Source organism: Anthonomus grandis, chromosome 6 (genome assembly GCF_022605725.1).
Source record: "Anthonomus grandis grandis chromosome 6, icAntGran1.3, whole genome shotgun sequence".
NCBI classification, from domain to species: Eukaryota; Metazoa; Arthropoda; class Insecta; order Coleoptera; family Curculionidae; genus Anthonomus; species Anthonomus grandis.
This window is the reverse complement of record NC_065551.1, coordinates 7,694,113-7,712,583: the sequence shown is the minus strand read 5'-3', so window position 1 is coordinate 7,712,583 and position 18,471 is coordinate 7,694,113. Positions and strand designations below refer to the sequence as shown.

Below are 18,471 nucleotides of genomic sequence, written 5' to 3'. Positions count from 1 at the left end.
GGGAACAAAAGTAGTTAAAATATTTCTGGTTGTGGCTTTAAATCTTTTAGAAAAAAAGTGATACAGGTTCGCTAAAACCGCAAAGCTATATCTTAAAAAATGACAGGCATATGACCTGCAATCATCCAAAATGGGACACAGTGTACTCAGTCATGAAAGCAGATAATGTAGGTGATAAACCTACATTATCTTTATTATACTTTATATATAGATATACTTTTTCTTATATTTTAAGAGGTATATTTGTATTCCTATTCTTACTTTAAGAAATGAAACGTTACTGTTATTAGAATCATTAAATTTGATTTTGATTTCGATATTATTTGCACGAAAAAATAACATTTACCTGCAACAATCGTGTACAGCACACCTGAACCTGTGGGAATGATTTTTACGTATGGTAAAGAAGAGAGAAATGGAGGTCATGTGTACATTTGCCAACTGGTGGAAAAATGTTAAGAAAGTGGTACCGTCGCAAATACAAAAAGGTATTAACCAAGATTACTGGACAAAGCAATATAAATTAAAGTACAGTTAAGTACGAGGTGTGTTGAGAAAATAAAGTGAATTTTTCAATTTCACAGGATTACAGAGTCCAATTGTTATTTGTTTTGGTAATGTTGGTACCCATGTCCATAAACTATGATTAAATTTTTAACTGGATTCATTGTTTACTGTGTCAGTGGTAGCTGCAAGGCTTAGACGTTTTTTATAAACTCGGCGATTTTCGTTGGTTAAAAAACATGGATCAAAGAATTTGTATCAAATTTTGCGAAAAAAATTAAGTACAGTGCAAGAAAGTGTGTGAATCTGAGTACTGAAACATATTATGACAGGTGACGAAACATGGGTTTATGGATATGACGCTAAAACTAAGGCTTAATCGTCCCCGTCGAACTTAAAGGTTATGCTTCTCATGTAGTCAAATGGTCAATAAGGAGTACTACCTACAAGTTTAACGCCGTTTACGTCAAGCAATCCGCAGAAAAAAACGCCCCGATTCGTGGCAAAACAATTAATGGCTTTTACACCAAGATACTCGTATTGCACCTGCTCACACTTAATTGCTTGTTCGTGAATTTTTGGCTAAATATAATAAAGCAACAATGCTCAGCCTGCATATTTGCCAGACAACTTTAAAAGGCCGTTGTTTTACAGATAACATTAAAAGCGCATCTCTGAAAAAGCTGAAGGCTATTCCAAAGATCGAGTTTGAGAAGTGTTTCGAAGTGCATTATATCTAATGGAGGCTATTTTAAAGGCGGCAACATTAGCGTAGACGAATAGATAAATCTTTTTTTCAAAAAACGAAAATTTCTATTAATTTCTGAACTTAAAATTACATAAATTTCATTAATCTAAAATGCAATTTCGTCAAGACTCGGTGACGAATTGAAAATTGATAAAAATAATAACATAATTAAGAATAAAATTAACAAGAACAAAAAAGGTAAAAAATACCTCAATTAAATGCTATTAAATACAAAATTGCTACAAATTCCTAACCAAGTAATTCTTGGTATTATAGATATCCATGTTGTTTTGCCTGAATTATTTCATTACAAATTATTTACATCCTGTTTTCTGATGGTACACTGCGTAGAGTCAAACTCAAAAGTAATTTATTTGCCATCAAAAGTCAATATAGAAACAAAATAAAAATAATATACATACATTTTAAATTACATTATTCCTTGGCAGAAAGGTCTGTCCCGCGTTTTTTAATAACCGAAACTCTTTAGCTAATGACAAAAGAAGCCAAGAGTGGCACAAACGGACTTAAAGTTGATTAATAAGAAAACTAAATAAATTATTACAAAAAAAAAGCAACAATACATTTGCACGAGTGTGCCCTAAAAGTCAATATAAGTATTAAGTATTAATTTTCCCATAATAATTGTGCAACATTATTGGCTGGTGGATAGAGAAGGGCGGAGAAAACGACGAATGGCGAGAGACGGATGATGGACCTAGATTTACCCCAAATGTATTAGAATTTATGAATCTTAGATTTACTTTAAATCACGATTACTTTAAATTAAGATTAAAATTGCTCAACATGTTTCTGTCTGCTATCATAAATGGGTATTTATTATTTTGTTCATTTCATATCATTCTAACATAGTGATTCCCAGTTCCTTGACCTTAGCAACATGATTCAAAGCAGTGCCGTCGTTGCTCTAATTGCATTCGATAATATAGTATTTTCATAAAAATTTACCTTCTTTACGTTGATAGGCATTTTGTTATTTACACCAACAGCTTAATAGCAAATGCTGTTTATGTCTGCTTGTAAGCGTAGGCAATCTTTTAGATTTTTTAAAAAATCATCCGTAAAAAGAAGTCCTAATTCTAAACAAGCTCTAGAACAAAAAATATTGTTTTTTTTAAAAGCTTTCTAATAAGGTATCACAAGCGGCGGTTGGGGATGCCGCGGGTGAATTATTTGGTTTCTTACATATAGTTTTCAAATTGTCTCCGTGTATAAGAAAAACATTTTCTGATTTAAATTTGGATTGAAATCGTTTAGTATTATACTACAAATATTAAAAAGAAAAGTAAATTTGTTACTTATATTATCGAGAGCTTAGGTAACTTACTTTTGTTGAGGCCGTGGATACAAACAATGCATTAAAAACAAATTTTCATTATCAATACGACAAAAACTAGATTTGCTTGCCTTATATGTGGGTCTAAATCCTGTAAATGAACGTGTGCTTCTGTATCATATTTTGTTGCGCTTTTTTAAGAAACTAAATATATATTTAAATTTTCAAAAGGAAATACTTGGAAATCATAGTCTGAACAGAGTGAATTAGGCAGTTTTTCGTAATAACAAAACAGTGTCATTTATTTTCGTCTGTGGAATAATAAAATTTTATTGCCTTATTATCTATAAATTTTTATCTTTTTGACGTCAGTCTTTTCGTCTATTTTCTTCATAATAAAGCATTTTAAAATAAATAGTTTGGTCATTAAATAAATAATAATAAAATTTAAGAATACTATATTATTTGCACTTTCTTTTTTACGTATTACTAAAAAAAAGATTAATTTTTGTTGTGGTCCTGGGACAAAAATTTTATTCTTTGAAATGAATCTTGTGATTTAAAAGTAAAAAATTTAATAAGCATAAATTAAACTACGATACATTGTTGGTTCTTCTTTGTGGGACTTATTAACAGAAGGATAGCTTGAAATGTATACTTTTTTCTTTAATCAACGTTACTAATTTGATAATTAAATATTCACACAGTTTGTAAAATGATAACACACCAAACTATATTGCTACCATATTTTTACCTATCCTATTCTGTATGTTTGGGATGTTGAGTTGTAATCTGCTAATGTTAGGTGGGATTGCGGATATAAAATGAATATAATTCGGCAAAATCTTAAGGCAAAATATCAGCAGATGGTTTTAACTAATCAAACATACAGGGTGGAATTTTTGACTTGAATAAATTCAGTATTAGGGAGCCTATTTATAAAACCAATCCCAACTTTTTTTTTTTCGAATGTGAAGGTATATTTGTAATACCTCGTTGGAAAGAGAATAAAAAAAACAAATATGATTCACTATTTACTTTTACATTTTGGTAAGATAGAAAGCCAGAAAAATAGTAAAATGTTGTCATTTTAGCAAGTGGATTTTTCCTGCGCAGAATGTCTAAATAAAAAGGCAAAAATGTAATTGATAAGGTTCTTTGTTTACTTGTCTGTCGCATTCCAATGGTCACTTTATTTTTAGTTTGGCAGAAGCGAATAATTTATCCTTTGCAGTATTTTGTGCAGTTTGAATCATTACTTTAAATAAGTATTTTCCTGGAAAAATGGGTTATTTAACTGAATCACTAAAAATTTAAATTTTAATGATGATTGGCTTTGGAGACAGATCGCGTACACAAGCCAAGCACCGTCATCAAAATTGAAAATGGTTTTCGTGGGCCACGTGAGACACATACCAAGAGTAAGGCAGTCTCGAGTAATGGATGAAGACACGCAATTAAATGTTTTACTGACTCTCCAAGAAAATCCTAATACTCCAGTTCGACAGGTTAAGAGAATGCAGTATAAGCATTAAAATTAGTAAAATCATGTCAAATGCGTCCTTATAAAATGCAATACGTACTAGATTTACTAGAAGATGATCCTGACCGCCGTCTTCAGTTTTGTGAAGTGATGATGAGTGTACTTTTGCACTCAATGGTGAAGTCAGTAAAAAAAAGTCATAAAACTGTCGATATTGGTCCATAGAAAAACCTCACTGGATACGAGAAACACATTCAGCGTCCGCAAAAACTTAATGTTTGGCCAAACATAATTGGCGACTAAGTCATTGCTAACTTTCAGCTAACTTAAATGGCACTACATATTTGAATTTTTTGCAACAAGAGCTTATTGCCGGCTTTGACTGCTTTATTTCTTCATTAAGCAGAAGCAGATCTTCATGATCGAATATGGTTTCAGCAGGATGGTGCTCCACCTCATTACGCCCAAAACGTGCGACACTATTTGAGTGAAGTTTTTCCAAACTGCTGGATAAGAAGAAGAGGTACCATTGAATGGGCGCCAAGATCGGCGGACCTTAATCCTCTGGATTATTTCCTTTGGGAGGTCACCTAAAAACGAAAGCTTACGTAACAAGACCAGAAAATTTAGTTGCACTTAGGCAACGACTTGCATACAAAATTCGTCAAATAACTCCAGATATGATTCGTAATGTCAAGAATGAAATTTATTTTAGATTAGGGTTTTGCCAAGAATAAAAATGGGCAACATGTCCAACAATACTTACAACAAAATAACTTTGTCGAAAAATCCGATTTTTACTTCTAGGTTCCTAGCTTATCAAAATGCGAAAGTAAATAGTGGGTCATATTTCTTTTTTTATTCCCTTTCCAACAAGCCAAAACATACCTTCAGATTAGAAAAAAAAAGTCGGAGCTGGTTTCTACCCTCAAAAGAGGGACATTTTAGAGACCAAAAAAATGTGCCAAACTAAAAATATAGAATGGTTTAACCAGTGGATTCATATTCCTTTATTTTTTTAACAAATAAATAGGCTTCCTAATACTGAATTTATTCCGGTTAAAAATTCCACTCTGTACAATGAAAATACTGATACTCAATTGAATGCCTGAGATAAGCGACATCAGATCTAAGACAGAGCATTTAATGTTTTTATTTATCACTTGACATCTGATTTCGTTTATCCGCCCACAGTGGTTAAGGTTGTTTAACACTTCACTGAACGAGCGACGGTGTGGTTGAAACAACTCTTAAGGTGTGCACGTGTTGTCTCGTTTGTAGTTGGTGGTGTTCTGGGTGGTCGTCGCCGATTCGAGGTGGTCGGTTCGGAGGAGATGCGCGCCGCTGTCGGCAGGAGGCTCGCCTCCGAAGAGTATCACTCCTCACAGGTGGCCCTGGGTGAAGGAAGCGTCGCGGAGGATAGCCCGTTACAACAGGGCAGCCACAGATCCAGTACGTCACTTACACTTCACTCACTAGCTTTATTTTTTCAATGATGAACTCAGTCGAATAAGTTCTAGGTTTTAAGATTAGGAATTTTGTTCTTATATATTTTGCATTTGGTTTGAAATCCATATTTTAATCTGGTATAATAATAAAATATTGACCTTATAAATATTTACATTTGCAAAAGGGAGAAAGCTTAGTCTATAAATGGGATACCTAATTGTTTTCTTTTTTTAATTCATTAGGTTTGTTCATACAATTCTCGAAAATCATATTAAATAAAAATTATAGACAAACTAATACCTGAAGCAGGATAAGAAAAAAGAAACCAAATAATTTTTTATTTTATATGAAATATTACGCGTTATTACATTAAAGTAATTTACTTGTCATCATGAATCACTTTTTTTTTCAAAACTAGAAATGTTTTAACTCGTTTTAAAGATATCTTTTTAATAGGTTAGTACTAAACCAGCTTTATAAGAAAGTGATTAATAAGTGAATGACGATCATAATTGACTATTAAGGGGGCTTAATCGTGCCTAAAGTATATTGAAAATGAAGGGCATATATGAACAAATATATACTTTCAAATCACAAGCAGTCCCCATGTTAATTTTTGCAACTTCATATAAAAAAAAAGACTTGCATCAGAAGTCTTCATTCAGTCTTCTATTCAATTCCGCTCACACCTATTATTTGTTTTGCGATTTTTAACCCAATCTGGTTTGAGGAATTCCGAACGGAATCGACATCATCAATTATTTACGCCCAAGCAACACTTTATATAATATTATTATCGTTAAATATATATATTTATTCAACGATTTTTTAGTAAATTTTTCGATTTTGGTATATTTATCAACCTTATAGGGCCGAAGTATATTTATTAAACTGTAGAATATACGTTTATCATATACGATTCTGTTTACAAAAGGGAGAAAATTTTGGAATTTAACAATATTGACACGGGATTTACATATCTAATTTTTTTAAACTCAATACTACACCTCAAATATTTGATGAAAATTTTCTGAAAAATCACTGTTTTTCGTCCATATTGTTCAATTTAATAACGCTGTTTTTATACTAAATATTTATATATAAAAATTATATAAAATTTAAATAAAGTATTATTACATTAAATATTGAATATAAATGTTTAGCAAAAATATTATTTTTCATCAACACAACCCTTACCTCTCCGCACACCCCAACCATTTGCCCAAGAAGAAATTCTTTTGAAAAATCACTGTTTTTCGTCCATATTGTTCAATTTAATAACGCTGTTTTTATACTAAATATTTATATATAAAAATTATATAAAATTTAAATAAAGTATTATTACATTAAATATTGAATATAAATGTTTAGCAAAAATATTATTTTTCATCAACACAACCCTTACCTCTCCGCACACCCCAACCATTTGCCCAAGAAGAAATTCTTTTGAAAAATCACCGTTTTTCGTCCATAAAACGGTGTGTCTGGGGTTCGTGGGAGGAGAAAGGATAGACGCCTCTAGTCAAAATTATTTTTTTACTTGGTACGTCAAAAAATGCTTCCCGATGCATAAAACACATCTGCAAATTTAAAAAAAATATCTACATTGGTAGTAAAGTTATTAAAAAAAATCTCATACCATACTTAAACGTTTAACTTTTATAAAATACTAATTGTATATTATTAACATGTAATAAATCTTCTTGTTAAACGTTAAAAAAAACATAACATAAAATTCCTAAACGTATATCACGCGGACATTTTATCCGAGATTTATAGTTGAAGTTCAACCAAAAATTTACACCTGTTGTAAATCAAAATTAAACGTTTATTTAACTATCGTATGTTGCTTGGGCGTTACATCTTTCTACCATGTTCTCAAAAAACCTATCGGTTTTAATTTAATAAGTGCTGTTTTTAATATTGTCACTTTGTCAGATGGCTCAATACGTAAATCCACAGATTTAACTAGCTACGCTCCAGATAACCACTCCAATGTATTTCATTTGTCCCCACTAAGAAAGCAGCCGCTTGCTCGCGAACCAGCCGAAAACGGATATTTCGCTCCGATTGTGGCCCTGTGTTGCAAATTTTAATTTTTGTCGGTAGGTATGCTTCCGAGTCTTCAATCATCGTAGCATCGCTTTCGTCGGCCACTGACGCACTTTTTTTTCCTCGATACGACGCCGACGCGACGGGGTTAATTTTATTGACTAAGTAGGTACTGTGACAATAATAAATGATTGAAATGAATTTTTAAAGAGGTTTGTTTTACTTGAGAATTTTTTTTGCGATTTTTTTATTCGATAGTTTTATATTTTGCAACAAATATAAAAAAAATTGAAAAGTATAAAAACGAGCGAAAAAGCTGTTCTTTTATTTTTTTGCTTCTTTACTGTATAATCAATAAAAAGATTATAAATCATAAAAGTTTTTTTTATGTAAACAATAAAGTATATATCCGAAATATTTAAACTATAATAATGCAAGTTTTATGGTATATTAAAGATTTTTAAATGATAAATTCGAAAATAAAAATTTGATTTGATTCCCCCTGCCCCCAGTAGGTATTTCTTAAAAAAATTAAAATAGCTAATCGATGTATTTTAGCTCGGAGAATTCGAAAAGCGTAACAAAAAACCAATTGCATGAGAAACAAAAGACTTTTTGTTCAAGATTTTCTTCAAAATTTTTGTCCAATTCAAAAAATTTTCTACAATTTTTTTTTAATAAGTTTTATTTGACATTTATGTGAGAAGATAGGTAATAGGTATTAAAAAGTTAAGATAGGGAAGTGTAATTTGTTTTTCTTATTTTTAATAAAATAACCTGTAGGTCATCTTTAAAACAGTTGAATAAAAGTATGACATGTGTTGTATCAAAATTTTTAGAATTTTATAAGGAATATTAAAATGTATTAATATATAAGGTGTTCCATTTAAAAAAAGCATCACTTATGGCGTAAGCCTTTTTTTGCAATTGTTTTTTTGTTACGCTTTTCAAATTATCTGAGCTAAAACACATCGATTTAGTATTTACATTTTTTTGTAAATACAAGGGAAATCAAAAAAATACCATTTTTCCTCTTCGTTGGAAGACCCTGTACATGGTACATATTTACCTTATTTATTTTAATTACGAGCCTTAAGAGAGACTAGGTACCTTTAGGAGAACACAGCTTTTAAAATTTTCTTCTCTCTAAGCTTTGGAGGAAAAGGTAAATATGTATATAAAAAAAATAAATATTAAAACCGTATATTTTGACTTTGCAGATTTTCCCAATAAGTATTTACTTAGTCGATGTATACAGGGTGTCTCACGACAACGTTAACAGCGTAGAACTTCAGCCATTCTTGTAGATAAAAAAATCTAAAAATGCGTTTTTGTTTTTGAGGTAATGCTACTCTTTCTAAAAATATATTCAAAACTACCTCTGCATATTTCACCTCGAAAGACTACCCCTAACTTTTTTTTTCAACTGGCTCCCTCAATTTTTTTTTATATTTTAATAGCGTTTTTCAGTTTGAGTAGGTACTACAGTGAAATTTTTTTTTCTCATTAAAAAAATTAAGAAAAAATCATTTATTTTTTAATAAAATTTTTATTTATTTCCTTTTATTTTTAATTATTATCAAATAAGTGTCCAAATAAATAAAAATTTAAATAAAAAATATAATGAAAATGTGCTTTTTCCTTCATTTTTTTAATGATTTTTTTTTTCATTGTACTCGAGAGAAAAATGCTGTTAAAATATTAAAAAAAAAATTGAGGGTGCCATTTGAATTAAAAAATAGGGGTAGTTTCTCGGGGGTGAAATACGCAAGGGTAGTTTTGAATATATTTTTAGAAATAGCATTGTCTCCCATAAAAACCGCATTTTGGGTTTTTTTTTCTTCAAAAATGTCCAAGTTCTACGCTGTTAACGTTGTTGTGAGACACGCTGTATAGGAAACAATAAAACTTTTGTTGTAGAAAAATTTTGCATTACATTTTCAATACGTTAGAAAGTAAATTGAGTGTAGGGCATCAGACATGCTCACCATTGGACATTGCTCACCATTCACCAAAGGAGAACTTTCTAAACGGAGGGAAAAAGAGACAGAGAGAGAGAAAAAATCGGGGAAAAAGTTGCGCAATTTTTAGCTCAATAACATGCCATTTAAATTTTTTTTAAAATTCGAACGATTGTGAGGATAATCGAAAAAAACCGAATCTTTGAAAAATCTATTTTACTTTTTTCTGAGCCTATTTTAAAAATACCACCATGTAACACGGAAAAAGTGGCAATGCAAAAGTGTGAATTATTATAAAATCGGAGCAAAAATAAGCTTAGAAAAAAATTTTATATACATACTTAAATCTTTCAAAATTTCGTTTTTTTTTATTATCATCAGAACCGTTTGGATTTTTAAATTTTTTTAAATGGCATATTATTGAGTTATTGGACTATTTTTATTGAGTTATGATTGCTATGGTTTGATTAAATTAGGGTATTTTATAAAAGATTTTTTTTAAGTCTCATTAATATATGTATAATATTATTGATTTGTAGTTTAAAAATCAAAATTTTGTTTATTGTTTCATTTATGTTTCAAGTTTTTAATTTTTTGTTTAGGTTTTACAGATCTTTTGCGATACCACTTACAAAACTTGTAAAGGTTGGTCGAGCTTTTTTAATAAAAATATTTTGTGCTCATAACACTCATCGCTATTTGATTCTAACCAAACTAAATTTTTAGACAAAATTAAAAAATGACCATGAAAATTAAAAAACATTAAAAAATGACCGTTCTCTATTAGAATATGTCCTTTTCGGAGTTAAAATTTTTAGGTGTTCTTCGGAGTCAGTAACAAACGGATTGGTGGCTAAAAGCGCATAGTTTTTCGGTACCGCATCACTCCTGAGATAAAACTGTTTGCTGGTTTTGAAGTCATCCCTTGCAAAATGGTCTTTACAAATAAATTTGCTACGTAGGAAAGGGAGTGTAACTAAAATTTGACTACGCAGATGTTTTCTACTTAAAAAGTTGCTCCAAAATAGTTTTCACAAATTTTAAATATTTTAAAAAATAAAGAGATTACATCACATTTTCGAAAATGGATGAATTTTGTTTTTTCAAAATATCTCAAATACCAAAAAAGATAAAATTCTACACTAAACGGGACTAAATTTCAAACAAAATTTTTAAAAACTTTCCCTATTTAACCATTTTTCTATCTCTAATGGTTTTCAAGATAGCAATATGCATGTATCACCAATTTCGGACACACTGTATAAGTATTGTATTTCTTTATTTTAGTGTAAAAACCTTTTACAAAAAGCGTTTCATAAAAAATATATTTACTAAAATTCTCTCATTAACACCTATTATTATTTTTTTATATTCTCAAAAAGCTCTTTTTTTTTAATCCATATAATAACATCGTATTTTTGATTTGAGCGGCTTACGATACGCAGGGTATTTCTTAAAGTTCATACCTACTCAAAAATAAAATTGTTCCATAACAACTTAACAAGTAGAGATTATTCTTTACATCTTAGCTAACCCCTTAAAATCATCTTTACAAAAATATTATGAAACACTCTGTGTAAAAATGAATAACATCAACTTATTTAAAATAAAAAAGTGCTTCGATAATATTTTATACACAACTAATAACTAAAAAAATAAAAAAATCTAATTACCAGAATTTATTATCCATTGATTACAAATATTTGGATCTTTACTGGGAAACCTAAACATCCTGACCGTAGAGTTTCTATGCGAATTAGAACAATTAAAATATTCGCATTTGCTACCTCCTGGACGTTTTTTGTGATCCAAATTCATCATGTTTAGATTAAAAAATCAAAAGTAAAGCCACAAAACAAAAAGTAACACTGCAATTTACAAAATAATAGTCAAAATCAATTTAAATGAAGTATTACTGGATTAAAAGCCGATCAACGCATCGACTCAACATGCAAGCGACGAATGAACAAAAACAAATGAAAACATAAGGTGTGTGTGACCTAAAAAAAATGATGCCCATGTGCCAATAAAAAAAATAATAGGACGCCGACGATACAAGAGGCTCACCGCAACCCCTTTAAATAAATTTATGGTCGCCCGAGGTGATCGGTATGGGCGCCCGGGTCTTATTACGTTTGGCAACAGCGCGCAACAAAAGGTGCTGTTGGTCAACCGGCTTGAAAAGTCGGGCGACATTTCTGGTGACGTTTCTGCCTATGCGAGTGTTTATCTGGAGCGTAGCTAGTTAAATCTGTGGTAAATCATACATGCTGCTTAAAGTATTTAAAGACTTGAATTATCAAACATTCAAATGAAAAATCTAGACCATCTACCACAACTTAAATTTATTTAAATCAGCGATAATGTATATCGAAATGTATTGGAAAAAATCACATACAAGTACTGGGATACCTCAACACTTGGAAACAACATTTTAATATATTTAAGAACGAACCAATTCGTTCATATGCTCTCTTCATTGATACACCTCTTCACTTGCTATTAGATAGGTTTAATATAATTTTTCTTAAAATACTAATTCATATAATTTTTTAGTATCTTAGTTATCTATATTACTATTTTTTGTTTTTTTTTTTTATAAACCTGAACTTGTTCGACTAAGTTTATTTGTCATTTGGTTCCGTTCTTTTTGCTTTCATATTTTTTATTAAATAAGAATGATTTTACATAAGAAATTAAATAAGAAACCCTTTATTTAATGAATGCAATAATATCAAAAGAATGAAGCCAAATACCTATTAATATAATATACTAAAATGTATATCAAACAAACTAGGTGTCTCTAAAATAGAAATATAATGAACAAAATTCCAAGTTGGCGATGCACTTTTTCTTGCACATTTCATAACAAAATATATTGCATGTTGCATGTAATTTATTGCATGCATTATTTGCAATTTTAATGGTAACATTTAGCTTAAGTTACTAACCCAAAGAGTATGTATGCATGTGTATTGCTTTAAAATGCAAAATAACTGCACTACACAAAAAATAGTATATTTAACAAGTCAAAAGTTTATAGGATTTATTTACTATTTCAAATACAAAAAGGTTTAAAAAAATTCTTACTCTTATTTCTAATAAATTTAAAAAATTTAACACATCGACTCTTGAAAGCTATAGACGAGACGTTTATTTTGAAAACTTATCCTTAAAGTTTACCAAAATAAGATAATGATATAGTTTGATGTAGATATTTCTAAAAAACAACCTCTTGAAGATTGAAAATTGTAGGTGTGACATCAGAAATAGGTCATGAAATGGATACCCACTCTATTAATAAAGTTCCTGGGGAATACGAAGCTTCATCGTCATTTATTGAAAGGTAATAATTTGTACTCAAAAACTCAATAACTGAGACCATATTTTCATTCACCTATTTATCATTACTGCAGGTTGGGAGCCAATACAGATACATATATTCAAATGTTTTTCGAGAAATGGGGCACATTCTGTGCTGAACGACCATGGCTTATACTGTTTTTGGGATCTCTACTTATTGTTGTTTTAGGACATGGAATAAAGTACTTAAAGGTAAATTAGACTTAATAAGTTTACTAAAATCTAATAACTATGCCAAACAAAAGCGATTGTGGATTTAGCATTTGTCATATTTTTACAATAAATATTTCCATTTGCCTATCAATCCATTGGTTTACAGATCACTACAGACCCAGTCGAACTCTGGGCTTCGCCGTTATCACGCAGTCGTGTTGAAAAAGAATACTACGACTCTCATTTCAACCCTTTTTACCGAAACGAACAAGTGATCATAAGGGCCAGGAATCTCTCAGATATTATTCACGTCACCAAAGCAGGAAATGTCACTTATGGTCCAGCTTTCCATGCGCCGTTTCTTAAAGAAGTACTTAAGCTACAGCAACAGATCATGCAAATCGGAAATGGCACAGAATATTCCTTTGATAAAGTTTGCTTTGCTCCCTTGAGGAGTGAAGATGACACTGTTGATCCTCTGGATAGGTGCGTCGTGCAAAGTATATGGGGATTCTATCAGAACAGTTTGGATAATTTTGATGAGGTTAATGATGAATATTTGGATCGGTTTTCGAGGTGTGCTAGGTAAGTTTATCTTTTTGTTAGTGTTTTACTAATAACTTTAAAAAAACCTTAAGTAGGAATATGATATAATTAAAATATCAAGTTTATATTAGACCTTGGTTGTACAAATATAGGCAAAAATATGCTTATCTAATAGACACCAAAATAACAAATAACAAGACAAGTTTTAATTTTTTCTACATATTTCCGTTTTCATAAGTCCCTTTTCAACAAGTGCTTGCAAATAAGGGACCTATGACCCCTTTGAAATATAGTACTTAAAATTGTTTTTTTTTTGTATTTTATGTTTGTAATTAAACAGTATTCAATATTATTGCGAAAAAAATAAAATGTCAGCGTATCAGAATCATAAAGAAATGTTGATTTTATTTGGCAGCTACAAAAATGTATTTAACAATCATACCATTTGTTCCTTTGATATTGATAGTACTTGAAAAATACTTATATAGCCGTGTGACGAGTTTTGGCATTAAACATTTTTTTATACTTTTGAAGAACATATTGATATTCACATTGTTATTATTTTTCGAATTTGTGAAGAACCCAAACAATTTTACTAAGAGATGTTTTTCAAAAGACGACTACTAGATATCAATCTGTTTATGCAAGATTGAATCATAATTTAAGGGAAAGGAGTTCTAAAAATTAAATAAAAGGCATCATCATAGATATGGTGGTATTCAATTTTTTCTGCTCGGATACAATTTTAATATCGGCGCCAAGAACATGGTCTAATTTCAAAAGTAACATTTATTTTATGCATGTTAACATGTTAACATGCATTTTAACATGTTATTTATCTATGAAACTGGTTTTACGAAAATTAAATTGTCAATTTTCATAGTAACTGTGCATTGGCAGATAAAAATCCTCATGCTAGCAGTCAGACTATGCAGCAGCATTTTTGCTTAATTGTGTGGGAGAAATGATCTACGAGCACTTATTCTTCTTATTTAAGTGCCTTGTCCCCTACAAACGTTAGCAATCATTAGTGCTAGCTGTCGACCGCTTTTCTAAAGAGACTTGTAGTCTCACCATATCATTGTCCCAAATTCTTTTACTTTTTATTAATTAATTTGAAAAGTCCGTATTTTTCGTTTCTGAGAATGTTTTCAAAGTAGTTTATTGAAAACTATCGTTCTTTAAGTGTTAACATGACTTCAACATCTTTTGACATTCTTGCAAGCACATCCACATTTCGCTCTACTTCCATCCAGGATATTTTCAACATCCGTCGATACGTTCACATTTTTAAAGTTTCAATCTTTTTACACATGATGTCTCAATACTCGAGTTCATGTATCAGTGCATCCCAATTTTCGTTGACCTAGCTTCCAAGATATTTGTATGACTGAACGCCTTCGAATTGTTGTTTATGTACCTGTAGAATACCTCCTCCAACCTGATTCTTACTAATGACCATCCATTTTGTTTTTTTTTATGTTTTAATTTAATTAAAATCAGCTGCCGCATGGTGAAGCAAGATCTAAAGACTCCCCAACAAGTTTGCGATTATGACTGTGTCCTCAGCGTATCTAAGATTATTTATGTTTACGCCATTGATGGAAATTCTTTCGGGCCAGGTTTCCAGAGTACCTTCGAAATTTTTGTTTGAGTAGACACCCCTTTTGATTCTAGCTTAGCCTGACATCTGTTGCCGTGCCTATGTGTGGTTCCAGTCAAAATTTGCATTTATTTTAAGGTCTTTATCGTCTAGGCCTACGTCTTTAAGGATTTTCATAAGCTTTTCATATTACACATACACCCTATCAAAAGGCTTTTCGTAGTGTAGGCATAAACAGGAACAGGGACATCCCTGCACCTCTGAATCAACACCTGTATACAGGGTCTCGCTCGTGCCGAACCTGTTACGAAATCTGAAATAAGATTCGCCTATAACGCCATGTAATATGTTAGGGGGTAGCTATGGGAAATAGTTCAAGATGGACAAATAAAACAACCATTTTTGTCACTCTTTTTTGGAACTATTAGCAAAGGTGCTGACCACTGTGATTTAGTTTTTTCTATTATACCGTCCTTTAACATTTTATTGACCTGTTCGCGAAGTTCTTGTTTTTGTGAATGTGGTAAACGATATTGTTTTACATAAACAGGTTTTGCACCTTTTTTTAACCTAATGTTCTGTTTATAAAAATTACAAGTTGTTAAAGGATCGGTTTTTAAATAAAATGTGTCAGCATACTTCGCTATTATTCGCTGAATAGAAAATTGTTCCTCTTTATTAAGGTGCGCCATACTTATTAAATCCAATACTTTATCAACTTGATCCACCGCCTTTTCATCTAAACTTTCGGTAAAATGACATATTTCATAATTAGTTAATTTTTCAAACTTTGGATTAAAATTCTTTAAAATTACTTCTTCGTCGCGAGTATTTAATAATTTAACAGGAATCATTTTATTTAAATTTGATTTGCCTATACTTCCGGCGACAAAAATCCCTTGACTTAGTTCACTAGGCAAAATTACACAGTCATCATTTACATCTAAGTAAAAATATTTAATAATCTCACATCTTACGAGAATTTTTGTATAATTATATTTATTTGATTCTATAGGCATTACAACCTTCTTATCATCTACCCATAGAGAAAACAAAAACTTTTCGTAATTTATGGTGGCTGCATATTTTTCAAAAAAATCAAATCCTAATAATCCATGTATACCCTTTTGAAATTCATTAACTAACAAAAACTCATGACGCAGGTTTACGTTATCTACGTGCAATTTTATACAAGCAGAACCGTGTGCTACCAGTGACCTAGAAATACCGTTTAGTTTTGTTTGTTTTGTGAAGTCGACACTTTCAGTATTTGGTATATATTTATGAAAAATTACACTTACTGATGCACCTGTATCTAATAAGAATAAAATTTTGTTTCCTCTATAAAGTAAACTTACAAAGTTGGAGCCATTTGAACCAAAAATACGTACATTTTTAGACTCGAAAAAACCGATTTTCATTTGAATTTATCTCGGAACAATTTTCTACTCCCGAAGAATCAGAATTTTGCATAACATATGCTCTATTATGATGACCTCGACGGAAATTTCGTCTATTGTTAAAATTTCCGTTGTTAGAATATTGCCTTGACTTGCTATTTTGGCCTCTAAAAAAATTATTAAAATTTTGCCTAAAATGATTATTATTAGAATTACGTCCTCGGAAATTTGTATTATAGCTTCTACCCCTACTACCATGTTGATAATGTTGATATCTATTTCCGCGACTATTATAATGGAACACCTGATGATAATCCTTCCTGACCGTAAGCTCCTCGTCTTTAGCTACTCTTATAGCCTCACTTAATTTTGAATAATTTCGCGCCTTTACAATGGTTTTTAGGTCATTATTTTGCAACCTATTAGCAAATGCCGATATGGCTAATTTCTCATTTACTCTAGTCAAAACAGCCAAACTGTCATCATCGCCATCTGCCTGATTAATAGTAAGGTTTACAAGTAGCTCCTCTACCTGTTTTCCAAAATCCTCAATTGATTTTGAACCTTGCTTACTATTATTAAGCTGAAAAGACAATGCTGATGTTGACTGCTTTGTTATAAAATGATTTCTTAGATCAGCTATAAGAGCACCACAAGAAATATAATTATTGTTTAGTCTTAATTTAGCACTTTGCGACAAACTGGTTTTTAAGACATAATTTATTAGCGACTTTTTCCCATTTTCATTTAATAAATCCGCATATAATTGAATGGCATCAATAAGTAACTTTGTTGTTGATTCCAGCCCATCCATAACCGGCAGCAAATTCGCCGCGGTTCTCAAATCAAAATTATCCGACATAATTTTATCTTCCGAACAACCACAATCAATTTTTAATTCAGTATTACTATTATCTTCTTTTGATTCTGGTTGTTCAGGTCGATGTAAAGCTAGCGTATCTTTTAAAATATCCTCTACAGTTGCAAAATATTTTTCTAAACTACAAATATATTCTTTCGCCTCGACAAATATTTTTTCATTGTGCGCACTTTTATTAAAATTTACTGTTTTACTCTCTAATTCACTTCTAAATTTATTTAATTTACTTACATAGCGTTCAGTTTTACTTTTATCTTCTTGTCTCTTCTTCGAATCTTTTCCTAAATTCCTATGAAATAGTCGGACTCCTCCAATAAGTCACGAAATCCGGTTAGTGTGGACATGAACTATTAATTCTCACAGAGACTGGACACTACTACACTATTTACACAAGTTATGACTACCTAACACACTAAACGCACTCATTACTGTAACTATTGACTATTTACACAATTTGCTCTCTGCTTCTAACTACTTCCCGTCTGATTTTCTGCTCTAAGACATTTTTGCAATATCTTCAGCAAAATGCCATCAGACAAAGTGACACTATTATCACTAAAACTATGGTTAGGACATCAGCAACACACCAACCAGCTGCTTCAGAAGCTGTGGTACCACCACTGTTGCCACTTTGCACAATCACTGTTTCTTCTTTGGTTTGGTTTTAAAGACAAGAAAGTCCCCATTTTGTTGCTTTATTTGGTACTCTGATCCAGTAAATTTATTGGCATATTTTATGCCACTGGCAGGGTCGCCATGTAATGTGTTAGGGGTACATGTAACAGTTACACCAATTGTTATTATTCATTTATTTCCCTATGTCATCAACCCACTTAATTATATTAATATGCAATTTCTTAATAGTTACAATATTTACAACTTAACCCCACGTGCCTAATTTATATAACAATATTAATAATTAACCTACTTCTATGCTACAGCATTTTAAATATATTCTCTACATCTTGTGGATGATCTTTAGGAAAATCTTACGAAAGTGACTCATCAAGTTGATAGGCCGATCATCCCTAA

At 31.0% G+C, this 18,471-nt stretch overlaps 1 protein-coding gene across 5 annotated transcripts in view; it reads left to right on the top strand.

Annotated features, from left to right (window-relative positions):
* LOC126737741 (NPC intracellular cholesterol transporter 1) overlaps positions 1-18,471 on the top strand; it is a 107,199-nt gene that overhangs the window by 40,617 nt on the left and 48,111 nt on the right. For 3 of the 5 annotated variants that reach the window (XM_050442755.1, XM_050442754.1, XM_050442756.1), the window contains 4 exons: positions 5,314-5,484; positions 12,750-12,840; positions 12,911-13,049; positions 13,177-13,595. In XM_050442755.1, the coding sequence (XP_050298712.1) occupies positions 5,314-5,484; positions 12,750-12,840; positions 12,911-13,049; positions 13,177-13,595 (820 nt within the window). The remainder of the gene's footprint in view (positions 1-5,313; positions 5,485-12,749; positions 12,841-12,910; positions 13,050-13,176; positions 13,596-18,471) is intronic. The other 2 variants (XM_050442758.1, XM_050442757.1) reach the window with 1 other exon arrangement.